This window comes from Leuciscus leuciscus (genome assembly GCF_965113295.1).
Source record: "Leuciscus leuciscus genome assembly, chromosome: 1".
In the NCBI taxonomy this organism is placed as follows: Eukaryota; Metazoa; Chordata; class Actinopteri; order Cypriniformes; family Leuciscidae; genus Leuciscus; species Leuciscus leuciscus.
This window is the reverse complement of record NC_138725.1, coordinates 29,250,323-29,269,580: the sequence shown is the minus strand read 5'-3', so window position 1 is coordinate 29,269,580 and position 19,258 is coordinate 29,250,323. Positions and strand designations below refer to the sequence as shown.

General features: G+C 38.1%; 1 protein-coding gene across 2 annotated transcripts in view; it reads left to right on the top strand.

Annotated features, from left to right (window-relative positions):
• LOC309498904 (uncharacterized protein) overlaps nucleotides 1-16,380 on the top strand; it is a 41,336-nt gene extending 24,956 nt beyond the window's left edge. Inside the window, exons 2-5 of one of the 2 annotated variants that reach the window (XM_082169869.1) lie at nucleotides 17-299; nucleotides 13,150-14,887; nucleotides 14,973-15,054; nucleotides 15,680-16,380. In XM_082169869.1, coding sequence (XP_082025995.1) covers nucleotides 140-299; nucleotides 13,150-14,887; nucleotides 14,973-15,018 — 1,944 coding nt within the window. In that variant the 5' untranslated portion in view covers nucleotides 17-139 and the 3' untranslated portion in view covers nucleotides 15,019-15,054; nucleotides 15,680-16,380. The remainder of the gene's footprint in view (nucleotides 1-16; nucleotides 300-13,149; nucleotides 14,888-14,972; nucleotides 15,055-15,679) is intronic. The other variant, XM_082169868.1, reaches the window with a different exon arrangement.
• Nucleotides 16,381-19,258: the final 2,878 nt, after the last annotated feature.

Sequence of the window (19,258 nt, the reverse complement as noted above, 5' to 3'; positions counted from 1 at the left end):
TAACTTTGATTTTCAGCTCCTCCTACAGTGGAATTCATCATCAGTGAAGCTCCTCCCACATCAACCACATCATCAGTGAAGCCCCTCCCACAGCAATCACATCATCAGTGAAGCTCCTCCTACTGTAATTCTCCAATAAATGCTGGAATATTCCCATCAGCCACAATTGAAGACGATCACAGAGCATCAGGAAGAGCTGAAATCTGTAAAGACTGAGTTTATTAAAGAGGACAGTGAGAACATGAGTGATCCAGAACCCTGCAGAATGATACACACTGAAGATCCTGAAGAACAAAGAGGTTGGTGTTTATTCTTTATTCATTCATGATGCTGAAGAACATTCATGTTAGAAACATTCAAGAACTTCATCAGTTTTAGACAAACGGGTAAACTATTACATATAAGAATATTTTCTTTCTTGTTAGTTTACCACAAATGGTCAGTAAAGGAAGGTTTGAGAAACTGTTATATTGATTGTCAACATCAGGTCCAATTAAATATTTTATTTGTGCTTTTTTTTAGTTGCTTATAAACATATTAATGGCAAAGGTATAATTACACTCTATTTAGCACAAACAGGGCTACCATAATATGTGAGTAACATGTATGTACATGTTTGTATTTTTGAAAGAATAATGTTTATGCATGGTTATTGAAAAAACTAAAAATGAAAGTTTCTGAAATAAGGCCACAAAACACATACTAAATATGTGTCCATAAGACTTCTGAATAATGCATTTTGTCGCCTAGAGTTATTTCTTCAAAATGATGTGAAAATCATCCTCCCTAATCATTCACATAAAACAATACATTGATTTAAATTCTGTAAGACACTTTTTGTTTTGAAAGGCAATATGCGGGTGGGTGTGATTCACACCTGAGGAGACAAAGGCCCTGCATAATGAGGCTGCATACATAATGAGCCATTCATTCAGGTGTGTGACTGAGCCACAATAAAGAATGCAAGGACAATATACAGTGTATATATATATATATAAAATTGGTTCACAGTTGGAAACACAGTTGTTGTTGTTTCACAAATTGTGCTTGCAAATTCTATAATATCCAAGGTAAACATTTCTAGTAATTGTGCAGTTAATTGTTCTTATACTGTATTTTCACATTTATTTACCCAAATGTGTCACTAATAAAACACAATAAAAATAAGGCTTATATTGACCTTTTAAAGGGCACCTATTATGCAAAATTCACTTTTACATGGTGTTTGAACATAAATGTGTGTTGGCAGTGTGTGAGCAAAACCACCCTAGAATGCTAAAAATCCACCCAGTAGTTTTTTTTACTATCTCAATAAATCATAAGCACTGTCTCAGAACGCCCTGTTCTAGATTTCCCTCACTGTGACGTAGAATTGCGCTAAGCCCCACCGACGTGATTTGATTGACATCTGGTTTTGGCATAGACCCCGCCCTCGGTGATCTGTTCACCATCCTCCATTGTTTCAACGACAGCCGGTGTGTAATGTCTCATAAGAAGTGTAGGTGTTCTGTTGTGGGATGAAAGAATGGACATACTAGTCTTCACTGACATCAGAGCCACTGAAAACGCAGCGGATGGATTTTATTTATGAAGAAAAGGCACCACTTCTTAAACTTCCTAAATACGAGAATCATTGTCTGACTGTTTAGTGAACGAGGAAGTTAATCCTCAAGTGTGGATCGTTGCCTACAGTTCGCGATCCAACGTCACCTCCAGAAGTAAGTGTATTGTATGATTTTTGAGCAAATAGTCATTTCAATCGATGTCAGCCAGTTCAACAACAAATGCGTCTAAAGCTATTTATTGTCGTCGTCGTCATAGATGTCTCAACAAACAACGTCAGACAGTTTTATGTCACGTAGGCTATCATTTTTTGCAGCAATTACAAATGTAAATAAATTATGGTCTGCTCTATCTCTATAGACAGTATATAAACATCTATCTCCCTCCCCTTAAGAAAAAAATAAATAAATCGTTTGTACTTAGCAAACGTTATCACAGTATTTGTGTGTGTGTGTGTGTGTGTGTGTGTGTGTGTGTGTGTGTGTGTGTGTGTGTGTGTGTGTGTGTGTGTGTGTGTGTGTTGCACATCCATAATTGGGGACGCGATTAAAACTTTGTAAGTACATAAATGTATCAAATAACCATTCCGAGACGTTTAGTCCATTCTCATTCGTGTTTCTTCTGTGCCGGACTCTCTTCATCATCTGGGTCCAGCAGGGCGGGGATATGCAGCTCATTTACATTTAAGGTGGTACACCCCCAAAACAGCTCTTTTTAAAACAGGCCCCAAAAATGACATTTTCAAATGGTTATAATAAATTAACTGTGGGGTATTTTGTGCTGAAACTTCACAAATGCATTCTGGGGACACCCAAGACCAATATTACATCTTGTAAAAAGGGGCATAATTGGTGCCCTTTAAGATTTTGTTTACATCTATCCTTGTATATATATAGATTTTTGCTATTTTATTAAAAAGGTAAGTATACAATTACAACAACAATTAAAATTTTAACAATATTTCAAGTGTACATTTAATCATATTTATTTCAAAGTTAAGGATTCATTAGTTTGAATATAGCCTGTATATATTTAACATATGAGCAGAAATTGGCAACATTATAAGCTTATTTGAAGTGGCAGTGTTTTACATTAAAAACTTTATAATCTATCCAATTTTTGAAGTCGATTTTGACTCATCTCAGTATAGAGTTTGGTAAAAGCTGTTCATTCATTGACACACAAAAACGCGATTCATTTTTAACCCTTGTGTGGTGTTCAAAACCCTATAACCCCCGGGATCTTCCCGGTCAAGAATGACCGGACTATAAAAAATAGCTTATAAATCTCTCATTATACTATATTTTCACCCAATATTAGATTCAATATTTTTGTCAACTTGTTCTCTTTCAATTAGGACTGGTTTTATATTTCTATTTGCATCTAATTAACCCTCAGATGGTCTTCGTTTAGCAGTCACACTCAGGGCCTTCCCGGTCAGAAGTGACCGGACACCTAAAAATGAAACTTTCTCCATCCCATGTTAAAAACAATGCAATTTATTTTTGTTCTATAATATTTATTCTTTTTAATTAAGTATTTTGAGACAATTTGATTGAATTTATTCGTATTTATGCAATATTTATGGTCTATTTTTGCCATAAAAAATAATATATATATATAATAAAAAATATATATATTAGTGCAGTATTTTAGTTTAATATAGAGTCTAGGCCTTCAGAAAAAAAATATTTTTTGAAGAAAATTAGCACCATCTGGTTACAGTATAGAGAAAAAGCGTAGAACCATGGTGTAACCACTAGATGGCATGTACAGCTCTCTATGGACAGGCATGTGAATTCCCCAGCTGTTTATGGACACATTTACTTTTTTTTTTTTACAGAATTTGTAACAAAAAATGCAATTCATTCAATTACAAAACTTTATGTAAAATAATAAAAAAAATTGTCAATTTCCCATTCATTTCATATGGGGGTCATTTTTGACCGAAGACCAAAATTGTGACTAATTTTTTTACGACCACTTAGCATGCTCGGATCATGAACTCAATTTTTTTGTGTGTTCACATACTTAATGCCAGAAAAGTCACCAAGTTTCGTAACATTCCGATGAAGCTGTGATTTTTAAAAATTCTAAACAGATTTATTGTAATCTGAATTTATTGGTGTGTATGTGTATAAAAGTGTGTTTGTATGTGTGTGTGTGTGGGTGGGATTTTTTGCACTCTTGATGTTGTAGAGTGTCACCCCTTTACTGCAGTGTACTTTTTTTTAGAATTGTGGCCGATTTGTAGATTGTACAGACAAAAATTCAGATAATTTTTGTGTTTTTGTAAATTTCCCATTCATTTCCTATGGGTCGGTCATTTTTGACCGAAGACCATGAGTGTTTGAGTGAAGACCAAAATTGTGACAAATTTTTTTACGACCACTTAGCATGCTCGGATCATGACCTCAATTTTTTTTTTATTCACATACCTAATGCCATAAAAGTCATCAAGTATCATAACCTTCCGATGAAGCTGTGATTTTTTTTAAAAATTCAAAACAGAAAATTATTCGGTCAGAAGTGACCGAGGACTATCTGAGGGTTAATCGTAGGCCTCATTAATTTGACAGTAGGGATCTCATTTTTTGAGTAAAAAAAACATTATTTTTGAATAATTTGGAAATATTAAATAAAATCTGAAGAAAATTAGTACTGTTGATCACACTAGTCTACTTTAATTTTTCACCAGGAATTTTGTTTTGAAAAACTTTTATTTTGTACAAAATGGCACAGAGTTACACTTATGGTGTTCCACTGGGCCATTGAGGGCCATTGTTTCAATGGGCCATTGAAAGTGAATGGGAGAGATTGAAAAGTTTTCAGGAGCATGTTCATTGTTTATGTACACATATGTGCATGTGATGGATTATGGTGAGTTTGGGCTCTTTTTAATCTTAACAATCTCATGTAAATAATGATGTGCCATTTTCCACAATTTATACATGCTTCTTTGAGTTATGAGTTAAAACACGACATAAGTGCTAGGCTACATCTATAGTCAAGGCTCTGTGAGCGCCTGTGGGGGTTTGTGTGTTACAACTCCATTTGGAATATCTTTAGATCTGAGTGATGGATTATATTGAGTTTGGGCTCTTTTTAATTGTGAGAGTCTACTGAAGATAATGACGTGTCATGATCGATGATGTATGTTTCATGAAGATACGAGTAAAAAAGGCCAAGTCTAAGCTACGTTGCTTGGCTATGTGAGTCTGTGTGTCTGTAGTATTTTTTGTGTTAGAACTCCATGAGGAATATCTTTAGTTCTGAGTGATGGATTATGTTGAGTTTGGAGTTTGGTAATCATTTGCTGTAAATAATGATGTGTCATTTTCCACAATCGGAGCATGTTTCATGAAGTTACGAGCGGAAATGTGTCTAAAATTCCATCATCCATGTATGGTTTACACATGGGTCTCTTGAAGGGCTTCTTTTACAAAAACCTCGCTCAAGTTTAGTAAAAAGCCTGAAACAATTAATCTTGCTGTATTCTACTCATTGAGACCTTTCAAATGACATATGACACAGGACTATCTGAGCTGTATGATGTATTTGACATATTGCTGAATGTAGTACAAAAAAGTAGTTTACAGGGTTTCCGCGGGGTTGTAAAAGGTAGTAAAAGGTAGTAAATTAAATTATGCCAAATTAAGGCCAGTAAAAAGTGGTGAAATTAACACCCGCCAAGCGCCAAGTGCGGTTAGATTTTCCGTTTGGCGAGTAAATCTCAAAAGGCTATCCGCCACACTGGCGGGTGAATGTTCATCATACCAAAATAGTAATAAAAAAATATTACAATTGCTTTTTGTAATGTTATGATGCCTGGAAATTAGTTAAAATCTCCTGCGAATCTAGAGCGAGCGAGCGAGCGACCAAAAGTGCGCATGCAAACCGTGTAGCGAGCGCACGGCAGAGAGGGAGAGACCTTGCGTGTGTGTGTGTGTGTGTCTCTCTCTCTCTCTCTCTCTCTCTCTCTCTCTCTCTCTCGCAGTGGTGACGCGTTCATATAAACGGCACCTAAACGCTGTAAAAAAAAAAGTATGACATTTTAATTGTTTATTAATAAACAAGTGTTTCTGTGTCAGCTGCAAAGATGAAGTTGACACTGACTCGCGATCTTCGCAGTAGTGAACGCGCCGGAGAAAAATGCATTTCTTACGGATTAGCCTATAGCCTACTTTTATTTAGTTTTGAATGGTTCTGTTTAAAAGTAGAAATTTCAAGCTTTCTGTAGATAATAGATATAGGATATTTCTAATTTGTTTAGGTCTGTGTGAGGCGAGTAGCCTAGGCTACCTATACGCTGAGTTTCGGTTCATGTCTGAACATGTTGTGATTATACAAAATAATGAAACATGGATTAAAATTAAGATAAAATTTATACAAAACGAAATTCGTTTCGAAATTCGACATTCTGTTTGATGTCTCTGTGAAAGTTTTAAAAGCATCTTTAATGGAGAACGAACGGTTAGGCTACATAACATGTTTTTTTCCTCAAATGCAAACACGAAATAAAATACTTTTTAAAAAGACAATTTTTGGGGAAAAATATGGATTTATAGCTTTTGAAAAAAAATCTGGATGGATTTATAGCGTTTTGAAAAAAATATCTGGATGGATTAATAGCGTTTTGGAAAAAAATCTGGATGGATTTATAGCGTTTTGGAAAAAAATCTGGATGGATTTATAGCGTTTTGAAAAAAAATCTGGATGGATTAATAGCGTTTTGAAAAAAAATATGGATGGATTTATAGCGTTTTGGAAAAAAATATGGATGGATTTATAGCGTTTTGGGAAAAAATATGGATGGATTTATAGCGTTTTGGAAAAAAATATGGATGGATTTATAGCGTTTTATAGCCAGGTTGTAAAAATACAGTATTGTGTCAATATGTCACCTCTAGTTTGTGGCCCGGCCCTTTGTTTATTTTTCTGTATTTGGCCCTCACTAAAAAAAGTTTGGACACCCCTGGTCTATATGGTTTTCAATTAGGGTAACTTACGTGTGCAGGCCTATTTCCTTACTAAACTTCCATGAATTTATTTTTATTTTGAGTCGGACCCAAAGACAGAGGTTTAAGTCTCTCTGGTTCTCTATCTCTCCCTCCCAGTGTTGAAATTAAGTTATAATTGCCTCATTAAATTGTGATTTAATATGTTATTAATTCATTTTGGAAAGATATTTCATGTCTTTACTTGTCACTTTACTTAACACTTAACACTGCTACAGTTGAAGTTTGAAGCCGTGTTGGTAGTAAAAATATTGTGATGGTAGTAAAATAGGTGGTAAAAAGGTAGTAAATTCAATTTAAGAATCTCTGTATAAACCCTGAGTTTATAAATTATGATTTTTTTTTTATTTATCAGCAAATAACTCAGCACTACTTAGGAGTTTATCAAATTGGCTACATTCATTGTAAATTTCAGACTCTAAGCTTTCAAATGACACCTATTTTAAGTTGATCAAGGTAATAGTTTTGAAAAATATTATGATTATTTATTTCACAGCTAGGTGGCGCCTGCGGGGGGTACACTCTGTTTTAGAGTGATAACTCAGCTCTCGTTAGGAGTTGATCAAAGTGATTAGATGCATTAAAAAGCATATTGGCTTATAAATTAATAAGCTTTAAAATGATACCTATTTTGTGTTATTCCATTCATTGTTTGCATTGGTCTCTCCCATTCACTTTCAATGGCCCATTGAAACAATGGCCCACAATGGCCCAGTGGAACACCACAAGTGTAACTCTGTGCCATATTGTACAAAATAAAAGTTTTTCAAAACAAAATTCCTGGTGAAAAATTAAAAAGTAGACTAGTGTGATCAACAGTGCCAATTTTCATTAGATTTTATTTAATTTTTCCAAAATTATTCAAAAAAAAATTTTTTTTTTAGGCTACTCAAAAATTTAGATGCCTACTCAATCAATCAATCAATTTTTTATTTGTAAAGCGCTTTACAACAACCAAAGTTGATCAAAGAGCTGGACAGAGACAAAAATAAAGGCAAAAAATAAATGAGTGAAATACAAAATAATACAATAAAATTAAATACAACACATCTATAAAATCATTATGCTAATCAGTTGTCCATCAGGTGTCAAAGGCTAATCTAAAGAGATGGTGCTTCAGCCTGGCCTTGAACAGGGGCAGGTCCATGATGGAGCGTAATTCCAGGGGCAGAGCGTTCCAGAGTTTTGGCCCCGCTACCGCAAAGGCACGATCACCCCACTTTTTGCACCTGGACCGTGGGACCACCAGCAGATGTTGTTCAGAGGAGCGCAGGGCTCTGCTGGGCTGGTAAGGGGTTAGCATGTTACACAGATAGAGAGGTGCAAGGCCATGGATGGAGCAGAAAACAAACAGTAGGATCTTAAACTGGATTCTGAACTCGACCGGGAGCCAGTGGAGAGAGTACAGGACAGGAGTGATGTGGTCATGTTTACGGGTGTTGGTAAGAAGCCGGGCTGCTGCATTCTGCACAAGCTGTAGACGGTGCAGAGAGGCCTGATTTAACCCGATGTAGAGGGCGTTGCAGTAGTCCAAGCGTGAACTAATAAAAGCATGGATTGTTTTCTCAAGGATTGCTACTCTCAAATAAACGAGGCCTACAATTAATCAGATGCAAATAGAAATATAAAACCAGTCCTAATTGAAAGAGAACAAGTGGACAAAAAGATTGAGTCCAATACTGGGTGATAATATTGCATAAAGAGTGATTTATAAACAATTATTTGTAGGCCGGTCGACCGGGAAGACCACAAGTGTGACAATGTGCCATTTTGTACAAAATAAAAGTTTTTCAAAACAAAAATCCTGGTGAAATATTAAAGTAGACTAGTGTGATCAACAGTGCCAATTTTCTTCAGATTTTATTTAAAATTTCCAAAATTATTCAAAAATAATGTTTTTTTAACTAAAAAAATGAGATGCCTACTGTCAAATAAATGAGGCCTATGATTAATCAGATGCAAATAGAAATAAAAAAAAAACAGTCCTATTTGAAAGAGAACAAGTTGACAAAAAGATTGAATCCAAAATTGGGTGATAATATTGCATAACAAGTGATTTATAAGCAATTTTTTGTAGTCCGGTCATTTTTGACCGGGAAGACCACAAGTGTAACAAGGTGACAAAATCCCCCCTAAAAAAGTAAGAAAATTGTCAAAAAACATTTGAGAAGTAGTTATACCATCTGTGAATAGAGTCACTAAGTTTAAGTCCAAAGCGATAACATTAACTAGTATTTTGGGGTAAAAGAAAATTCTCTCCGGGTCAAAATGACCCGAACACCACATGAGGGGTAACACTGAAGCAGTGTTAAAGTTAATTAGATAATTAAGTGATTCAATAACTGATGATTGAGTATTAGTGATGAACACCTGCTGTTAACAAGCAGAATCACTGAAGAAAAGAGAAACATAAGAACTACAACTGACTTCCAGCCACAGCCTCAGAGGCTGTTTACACAATACCATCTTCAACTAAAAACGTAAAACTTTTTAAAGGGGTCATATAATGCCATTTTTGTACAAGCTAATATGATTCTTCAGGGTCTAAAATAAAAGTTTGTAATTAAATTAAATTAAATTAAATTAATTTTTAATTAAAAATTCTCATTAGTATTGTAAGAAAACACAAATTTTACCTGGTCAAAAACAGCTCTGTTTTCAGCACGCTGTTTAAGTGCATGTGTCTTTAAATGATAATGAGCTTTGCTCACCCCGCCCCTCTGTTCTGTGTATACACCGTTTGAAATAATAACACAATAACCATAAAGTGTTGTTAATTATAAACGTGGGATTATGAATTATATTGAGAACGCCATACATAGAAAACACGCCGTAATGTACCCTGAGTGTAAATGTGTGAAATGATTTGCACAAACATGAAAGCATTGACGTTGATCGTGGGGAATATTCCTTTTGAAAACAAACTCAGCCACTACGTCTTCAGCGGTTTGGATTTAGGAACATCAAAATGACTGCTGTGTTCTTTATTACACCCAAGAACAGAACACCACAATCGCTTAGACGCCATTCTGCTCCAGAGTATCAACAATGACATGCAGACTATGATTGACAGCTCGCTCACAAGCAAGGGCAGGGTCTGTGTTGAAACGCTGCTGTCAATCAACAATCGTGGGAGGGGCGTCGATTTTGTGACGTCAGAAGATTATAAAAAAAACACTGGATGGATTTTTATCATTTTATGATGGTTGTGTCAGTGGCGGTTCTACATTGAATTACACCCTGGGCGAGACCCCTTTCGAGCGCCCCCCCCGCCCCCCTCCCAATATTTTTGTTACCCCATTGGCAGATAATGTTTTGCTTGTTTTAAGCAAAAACTCAATTTTTATTTATTTCCCCAGAAAACAAGGCTTAATATCTTATGTAATTTTACTACTTTAGTAAAATAACGTTATGCATGTTTATTTAAGAAATGTTTGATATTTGGACTGGAAACAAGACAAAAATACTAAGTAAGAAAAGCATTTTTGCAGTGTAATAACTGAACTTGCAACAGTTTTGTTGCAAAGAACAATATTATGGTGAAATTAGATCTTGTGTTTGAGTTAAAAACGAATTATTGTTAAAGGAGAAGTTCACTTTTAAAAAAACTTTTGCTGATTATTTACTCACCCCCATGTCATCCAAGATGTCCATGTCTTTCTTTCTTCAGTCGAAAAGAAATTAAGGTTTTTGATGAAAACATTCCAGGATTTTTTCACATATTATGGATTCCATTGGGACCCAAACGGTTCAAGGTCCAAATGACAGTTTCATTGCCGCTTCAAAGGGCTTTAAACGATACCAGACGATGAATAAGGGTCTTATCTAGCGAAACGATCGGTCATTTCAAAAATAAAAATAAAAGTTTACGTTTTATAAGCACAAATGTTCGCCTTGCTCTGTTCTGTGATGCGCGTTCGTGACGTCAAGTAATACGCAATTACGTTGAAAAGGTCACGCTTGAAAAATTGAAGAAAATGTTCTTTTTGGCTTTTTAATATTAAAACACTCAGGATGCGCACACGAAATGGGCATTTTAAACGATAAACTGACACAAACACATTTGAAAATGTTTATATGGTCCTCCTTCCGCACATTTGTAAACACATCAAACTTGACCTTTTCAACGTAATTGCGTATTACGTGACGTCACGAACGCGCATCACAGAACAGAGCAAGGCGAACATTTGTGCTTATAAAACTTAAACTTTTTTATTTATTTTTGAAATGACCGATCGTTTCGCTAAATAAGACCCTTATTCATCGTCTGGTATCGTTTAAAGCCCTTTGAAGCGGCAATGAAACTGTCATTTGGACCTTGAACCGTTTGGGGCCCAATGGAATCCATAATATGTGGAAAAATCCTGGAATGTTTTCATCAAAAACCTTAATTTCTTTTCGACTGAAGAAAGAAAGACATGGACATCTTGGATGACATGGGGGTGAGTAAATAATCAGCAAAAGTTTTTTCAAAAGTGAACTTCTCCTTTAAGCATAGCAAGAATCATAGAAAAAAGGCTAACAAATAAGAGTTATACCCACCAATTAATATTGCCCCTTCATTCATGACATGGATACCGTAATCATATAGAGTAAACATAGTTGCATACCTTTATCTTTCGCTCGTTTCTAAATTGGGCACCTGATGGCTTTGAACTTTCTTGTCCATCTCTTATTTGGCTCTCGACATCGACAATCAATAGATTTCCCCTGATCCCCCCATAACTGTCACTCACGCTCACGAGTCACGACCAGAAGTCAAGACTAAACCAATTCACCTTGGTGGTGGTGACCAAGTAATCGTTTTGTATTACCTATTTTTATTAGCCATTCAGACCATTCAGAAAAACAAAAATGTGCAGGAAATATAGAGCCCCGTATTTATAATATTATGAATGAAATGTGTGTTATCTGGAAGAAAGTCGAGGTGTGACTGATAACTTCGATTACTATATGGATCCCCCCCCTTGTCCGTTCCATTTGGGAGAGACCCAGAGGTGAACTGTCATCCGCGCCCGCGCCTCCGCGCCCCCTCCCCTTTCCCCTTCTCAAACAAACAGCTTCTGTGCACGGCATCTTCTCAGCAAGCAGGGGCGCAAATTTGGCAATTCCCCACACAGTGAAATGATAGATAATAGAAAACCGCTTCGCGGCGCAGATTTGTATTTTTTTTCTGCTCGTGCCGGCGGTGCCGCCCATAGACAGTATAAGAAGTGGACAGAGTCATCTCATTGGATCTCAATTGAGACAAGTGAAGCCCATTTTTAGCGATTTCTTAGCACTTCCTTTCCTGACGCGCAGACTCAAACCGAGCAAAGCGTTACACGCACCACGTGAGCAACCCGTCTGTCTTCTAGTAGCTGTGCCGAGAGAAATCTGAATCATTCCCTTCCGAAACTTGCAGAGACGGAGAGAGTGAGTAGGAGCTGTCCATGAGCTTGGAGCAGGAGTAACTTTTGCTAAGTATTCTGATTAATTATTTTGTCATTTTGCCTCCACGTCCCCCCGATTGCCCGCGAGCTTCTCCTCCTGTCCATACGGTAATCTCTCTACTGTGTGACAGAGAGTCGCATGGTTATGACGCAATCGTTAGCCTACTTTTACAAAAACTGCTTCTACGGGGCCATAACATAAGCTACAAGGTAATGGAGCATTTTATACATTGTCGTGTTTCTTTAGAAATAAATAATGGACAAATGGAGTCTTTAAACGCCTCAGATGTGAAGTTATTCGCTGTCAAAGTGACGCCAAAATGAATGGGAGTCAATGGGATGCTAACAGCAGGTGAAGTTCTGCTACAAGATGGTGGCACGCGGCCGGCTTCAACTTCCGGTCGACTTCCTTCCCGCTTGGTGCCGCCCCCCCAAAAATGCCGCCCCGGGCGATTGCCCGGTTCGCCCGTGCCTAAAACCGCTACTGGGTTGTGTACAGGCACTGCCAACACACATTTCAGTACAATCAACTTGTAAAAGTGCATGTACCATTATATGACCCTATTAATGCATGTACCATTATATGACCCAGAAACATGGGATTTGTGCCTATAATGTTTTAAAAGTAATAATTGGAAGATCCATGTTCCTCATTCATGGAGATTTTCAGGGCATGCATAATTAATTTATAAAATCTCATCAAAATGATGGGAATATTTTAGGGCTCAGTTTACCTTTGACTTTATAATCATATTTCTCTCTTTGAATTTGGATGTTGTCACGCATTGGTTAAAGCGATGAAGAATGCAGGATCTTAATTGCAGCAGAATTTATTTAAACAAACTCTAATACTCACAAACTGGATCAAAAGAAACATGAACAGAACAACCAAACATATGGCAACGACAACAGACAAGGAACAGACTGAAACACATTGCTTAAATACACAGAACAGAAGACTGGAAACCAAGACACAGCTGGGACAAATGAACTCATAACTAATTAACAAGACAGGGATTAAAACACAGAGACACGTGGGCAAACTGGGTGTCACAGGCAAACATAACATGAACACAGACACTAAACGTGACAGACGTACTGTTCTGCAATTAAACTTTTTTTTTCTTTCATTTCAGAGCTAATGGAAGAGAGTGATGAGAGTGAAGAACTGAGTGAAGTGGAGGAGGAGAGTGAAGAACTGCGTGAAGTGGAGGAGGAGAGTGAAGAACTGAGTGAAGTGGAGGAGGAGAGTGAAGAACTGAGTGAAGTGGAGGAGGAGAGTGAAGAACTGAGTGAAGTGGTGGAGGAGAGTGAAGAACTGCGTGAAGTGGAGGAGGAACATCATGTCAAATCTGGAGAAAAACATTTGAGTCGCTCAAAGACTAAAAAGACATTTTTAAAGAAAAGAAGAGCCAATAAATCTTTCACCTGCACTCAGTGTGGAAAGAGTTTAACAAGCAAACGTATTCTTGAGAATCACATGAGAATCCACACTGGAGAGAAGCCGTTCACATGTGATCAGTGTAAGAAGAGATTCACAAGCAAACAAAGTCTTGAGCGTCACATGAGGATCCACACTGGAAAGAAGCCGTTCTCATGTGATGAGTGTGGAAAAACATTTTTTAGGTTATCAAGCCTGAAGAGACACCTGACAGTTCATACGAAGGAGAAGCCACATTCATGTTCTGTGTGTGGAAAGTGTTTTTCACTGCCGTATAGTTTACAATTACACCAGAAAATACACACTGGTGTGAGAGAGTACATGTGCTTTGAGTGTGAGAAGACTTTTATGACAGCGAAATGTTTAAAACTGCACCAGAGAATTCACACTGGAGAAAAACCTTACAAGTGTTCACACTGTGACAAGAGATTCAGTCGATCATCAACTCTGAAATTACATGAGAAGATCCACAGTGGAGAAAAACCTTACAAGTGTTCACACTGTGACAAGAGATTCAGTCTGTCATCATCTCTGAAATCACATGAGAAGATCCACAGCGGAGAGAAGCTGCACACGTGTGATCAGTGTGGACAGAGTTTCACATACAAACAAAGTCTTGGGATTCACATGAGATTTCACACTGGAGAGAAGCCGTTCTCATGTGATCAATGTGGGAAGATATTCGCCCAATCAGGAGACCTTAAACGTCACATGAGAGTTCACACTGGAGAGAAGCCGTTCACATGTGATCATTGCGGCAAAACATTTGCCCGGGCATCACACCTGAAGTCACACCTGACAGTTCATACGAAGGAGAAGCCATTTTCATGTTCTGTGTGTGGAAAGAGTTTTTCATGGCTGCAAACTTTACATGCACATGAGAAAACTCATACTGGTGTGAGAGAGTACATGTGCTTTGAGTGTGAGAAGACTTTTACTACAGCTCAACAATTAAAACTGCACCAGAGGATTCACACTGGAGAAAAACCTTACAAGTGTTCACACTGTGACAAGAGATTCAGCCAGTCAATACATCTGAAAAGACATGAGAGGATCCACACTGGAGAAAAACCTTACAAGTGTTCACACTGCGACAAGAGAATCAGTCGGTCATCATCTCTGAAATCACATGAGAGGATCCACACTGGAGAAAAACCTTACAAGTGTTCACACTGTGACAAGAGATTCAGTGATTCATCACATCTGAAATCACATGAGAGGATCCACACTGGAGAAAAACCTTACAAGTGTTCACACTGTGACAAGAGATTCAGTCAGCCAGCAAATCTGAAATCACATGAGAGGATCCACAGCAGAGAGAAGCTGCACACGTGTGATCAGTGTGGAAAGAGTTTCTCTATTAAAAGTCTCCTGAAGCTACACCTGAAGATCCATACAGTGGAGAAACCACATCACCGCAGTCTGAGATCACAGTAAGTAGTTCATCTTTATGTGCTGAGAAACAAAATCTCTTCTGTGTAAGTTAGTCACAGTCAAATCTCTCCTCTCCACCTATAGTTGGCGCTGTTTCACTGTGGCTGCTGTTGAATCATCCAGGTTGTGAATGAGGCCGACACCTGATGTGATTGTAAAGCGCTTGGTGTGTACAGTAGTAAATAGTAGCACTATATAAATGCCTCATTCATTCATTAGTTTCTTAACAGCCACGATGAGCAACAGACAGTTTGTTGTTTGATTGGTTTCTATTAACTCGTGTTCAACCCAACATAAATGTGTGATATAAAAAAATCCATCTGATTTTGACATGTGATTTATCTGTTCAGAACGCAAAATCACTCTCTGACAATATACATAGCAGCGCTGTGCAACTTTCTCTTTCTGACACTGCTTATTATGGTGAAGATAAAACGTCAAACAGTATTTTCATGTTTTCTAACTAGTTCATGTTTTTGTAGTTGCTCTGGTGCTTATCAAGAATACAGAGACGAGAAGCTTCCAGATTATTCCTCTGTTAATGTTAGAAAGGTGTTGGAAATGATGTGATTGCTTACAGATCTAGAGTTCCATGACCAAACTAGTGATTTATAACACAAATTATCTTCATGATATTAAAATAGATCATAATTATGCACAGCAGTTGTTGACCAGATATGATGGGATTAAAATGACTATTAAACTCATCAGTGATCTTGACTTTGAGCTTCACTTTTCATTTCACATTTGTCTCTCATTTGAAATCTCACTTGATTTAATGTTTCTTTTAGACCTGATGGACGTGAACAAGAAAGGAAAAACAAAAGCCAAAAAAGTCTCCTGCCCTCAGTGTAAAAAACGCTTCACATGAAAATCAAGTCTGAAGATTCACATGAGAGTTCACACTGGGAAGATGCGGCTCAGGCTTTCGCTCTGAAATCACATCTACTCTCATTCTGAAGAAAGACCATTGAACTGTGATCAGTGCGGTAAACAGTTTCATTGAGCATCAGTCCTGAAGAAACACTTGAAGATTCACACAAAGGAGAATATTCATTCGTAATATTACAGCAGAAAAGACACAGCGGTGTGTTTCAGTGCAGGAAGGCCTTTACTGCGGATGATAGAAAGAGGTGAACTGAAAGAGCATCAGAAAATTCACTCTGGAAAAACCTTTGGAGGCAAAGTTCAGGAGCTGAAGAAGAGGCCTTAACACTTTTAATAGAGACATGAATCTGATATATATTTTTAACTCGTTCTTCATTGTTTTTCATTACAACATCTAGTTTCTCTTCCACTTCTACTCTTCCATGGAAACGCAAGATATACTTTCATGTATCTTTGAAACTGGACTCTTTTCTACTCTTCTTCTCTTGAGATGCTTTGGCTCTTATAAGTCAGTAAAGAGAGAGATCTGTCTAATTCGCTTTCACTTTTTCTTAATGTTTGTATTTGCTTCATGTAATATTGATTAAACTATTTCCTCTTTTTATCAACATCTCATTGTTATTGTCCTTTTTTTAATTTTCTGCTGATTCTGCTTGAATCAAGAGCAATTTCTTCATTTAAGTTCTGAAATTCATGAAGTATCCTGATATGATTGCTTTTTGAGCTTTCCATGTTTTAAACTTCTCAACAGAGCGTTTAAATGCTTAACTAAATTATTTTTCACTGCACACATGACTGGCATTGAATGAGATTGCTGTCTGTCTACATAATTAACAGTTTCACCCTTGATATCCAGTATCATATATACATTTCAAAGAGTTTGTTCTAGTCAGTTTGAGGTTTCATTCACACCATGAGGCTTTCATTCACACCATTGCATACGGACAAAGCTGTAAATTTGCATACGCACAAACCCTCCCTTAATTAAATCATTTTAAATATGGTAATGAGTTCACTTTGGCAAAAGAAAGCAGTAAGAAAATGGCTAAAGCAAGCGGCAAGAAACAAAACTTTACAGAAAGTGATTTGGAGGTGCTACTGTCAGAGGTAGAAATGAGAGAAAAATATTTTAGTTGGAACTTTGTCCTCCGGAATTAATAACAAAAGGAAAAAATATAAGTGGGAGAGTTTGGCAGTCCTCATCCTGGGCCAGAAAATCATTGTGGTCCCTAAAAACTCGTTCTCTTCGGATTCTGTCATTAGCAATGTCCTCTAATAAGGCTAAAGCCTAAGGGTTGTATCAGTTTGCATATGCTTTTATATGTTCTTACTTAATTGCATAATTGATAGAATATTCCCATAAGGCTCATGTGACAATATATGTCAATTATTTTATAAATTGCAAATTAATAGCAATGCTTCCCACAGGTAGTGGTGCGATAGACTTATAGAACAATTCGTTGTGTAATGTTTGCAACTTCACTTCATTGCCTGTAAGAGTCGCCAATGGACAAAAAGAATGAGAAATGTACGTACGCCAGACATGAAATTGGCATGGAGGAACACACATTCTCACGTTAATTTCACTGTTAGTACATCCGACCGTGAGCATGAAAGCGTATGCAAAGTTTTTGTGAGTATGCAAGATTGATACATGAGGCCCCAGGCCCGGCTCTAGCTTTGAGATGTAGGGTGGGCCAAGTGAACTTCCTAGTTTTAATATTATTTAATTTTTCCCCATAACAAAACTTGTATCAAAACTTTATTTTATAGCAAAAGAAGTAGGTCTTGATATGTGCAAGGCTCAACACAAAGGAGATTTTCTACAGGTTTATTCTGGTTCAGATTTTTACTTTCCCTGCAAAAAATGCTAATGGACCCACCAAAAAAACAAAAACAAAAAGACGGGGAACTCAACTAATAAATTCAAGCTGAGACTCCCCGCTCCTAACTAAAGTCACAAACTAAGAATAAAATGTAAACATGATGAGATGGCGTTTAACAAGCTAAAGAGCAGCATCCTTCCGCTTTATAGCCTGACTTCCCCAGCTCAGCCAATAGGAAACTAAGGAAGATTTAACGTCACCTCTCTGGCGGGGAAGGAGCCTTAGATTGTGCAGGAGGTTGAGAGGTACCGACTACAGATAGTTGGGATCACCTCCATGAACGGCTTGGGCTCTGGAACCACACTCCTTGAGAGGTGATGGACTATTTACCACTCTGGAATTACCCATGGTGAGAGGCGGCGGGCTGGTGTGGGCTTGCTTATAGCCCCCCAGCTCAGCCACCATGTGTTGGAGTTCACCCCGGTGAACGAGAGGGTCGCTTCCCTGCGCCTTCGGGTCGGGGATAGGTCTATTCACTGTCATGTGCGCCTATGGGCCAAATGGCAGTGTAGAGTACCTGGCCTTCTTCGGGTCCCTGGGAGGGGTGCTGGAAAGTGCTCCAACCGGTAACTCCGTCGTTCTACTGGGGGACTTCAACGCCCACGTGGGCAGTGACAGTGACAGTGACACCTGGAGGGGCGTGATTGGGAGGAACGGCCCCCCTAATCTGAACCTGAGTGGTGTTCTGTTATTGGACTTCTGTGCTAGTTACATAACGAACACCATGTTCGTATCAGTGCACATGGCACCAGGACACCCTAGGCCGGAGGTCAATGATCGACTTTGTGGTCGTTTCATCTGACCTACGTCAGATGAACCTACGTCTGACCTACGTCAGTATGTCTTGGACACTCGGGTGAAGAGAGGGGCAGAGCTGTCAACTGATCACCACCTGGTGGTAAGTTGGATCCGATGGCAGGGGAGGATGCTGGACAGACTCGGCAGACCCAAACGTACTGTGAATGTCTGTTGGGAACGTTTGACCGAACCCCCTATCAGAGAGATCTTTAACTTCCACCTCCGGTGGAGCTTCGACCGGATGCCGAGGGAGACTGGAGATATGGAGTCCAAGTGGACCATGTTCTCCACCTCCATTGTTGACGCAGCCACTCGGAGATGTGGCCGTAAGGTCTCCTGTCCCTGTCGAGGCAGCAATCCCTGAACCCAGTGGTGGACACCGGAAGTAAGGGATGCCGTAAAGCTGAAGGAGACCTATTGGGCTATTGGAACACAAAGGAAGATATTTGTAAGAATGTTTGTAACCAAACAGATCTCAGTCCCCACTGACTTCCATAGTAGGAAAGAAATATACTATGGTAGTCAATGGGGACCGAGATCTGTTTGGTTACAAACATTCTTACAAATATCTTCCTTTGTGTTCAGCAGAACAAAGAAACTCGTACAGGTTTGGAACAACTTGAGGGTGAGTAAATGATGACAGAATTTTCATTTTTGGGTGAACTATCCCTTTAACAGCTACGTGTTTTATCTACAAGTTAAATGCTTGGCCAAACAAATCCCATCTTATTAGACGCTGATTAGAATTGCGCATTTGATGAATAAAAATGAGAGGGTTGTGGTCCCTATAAACAGTAA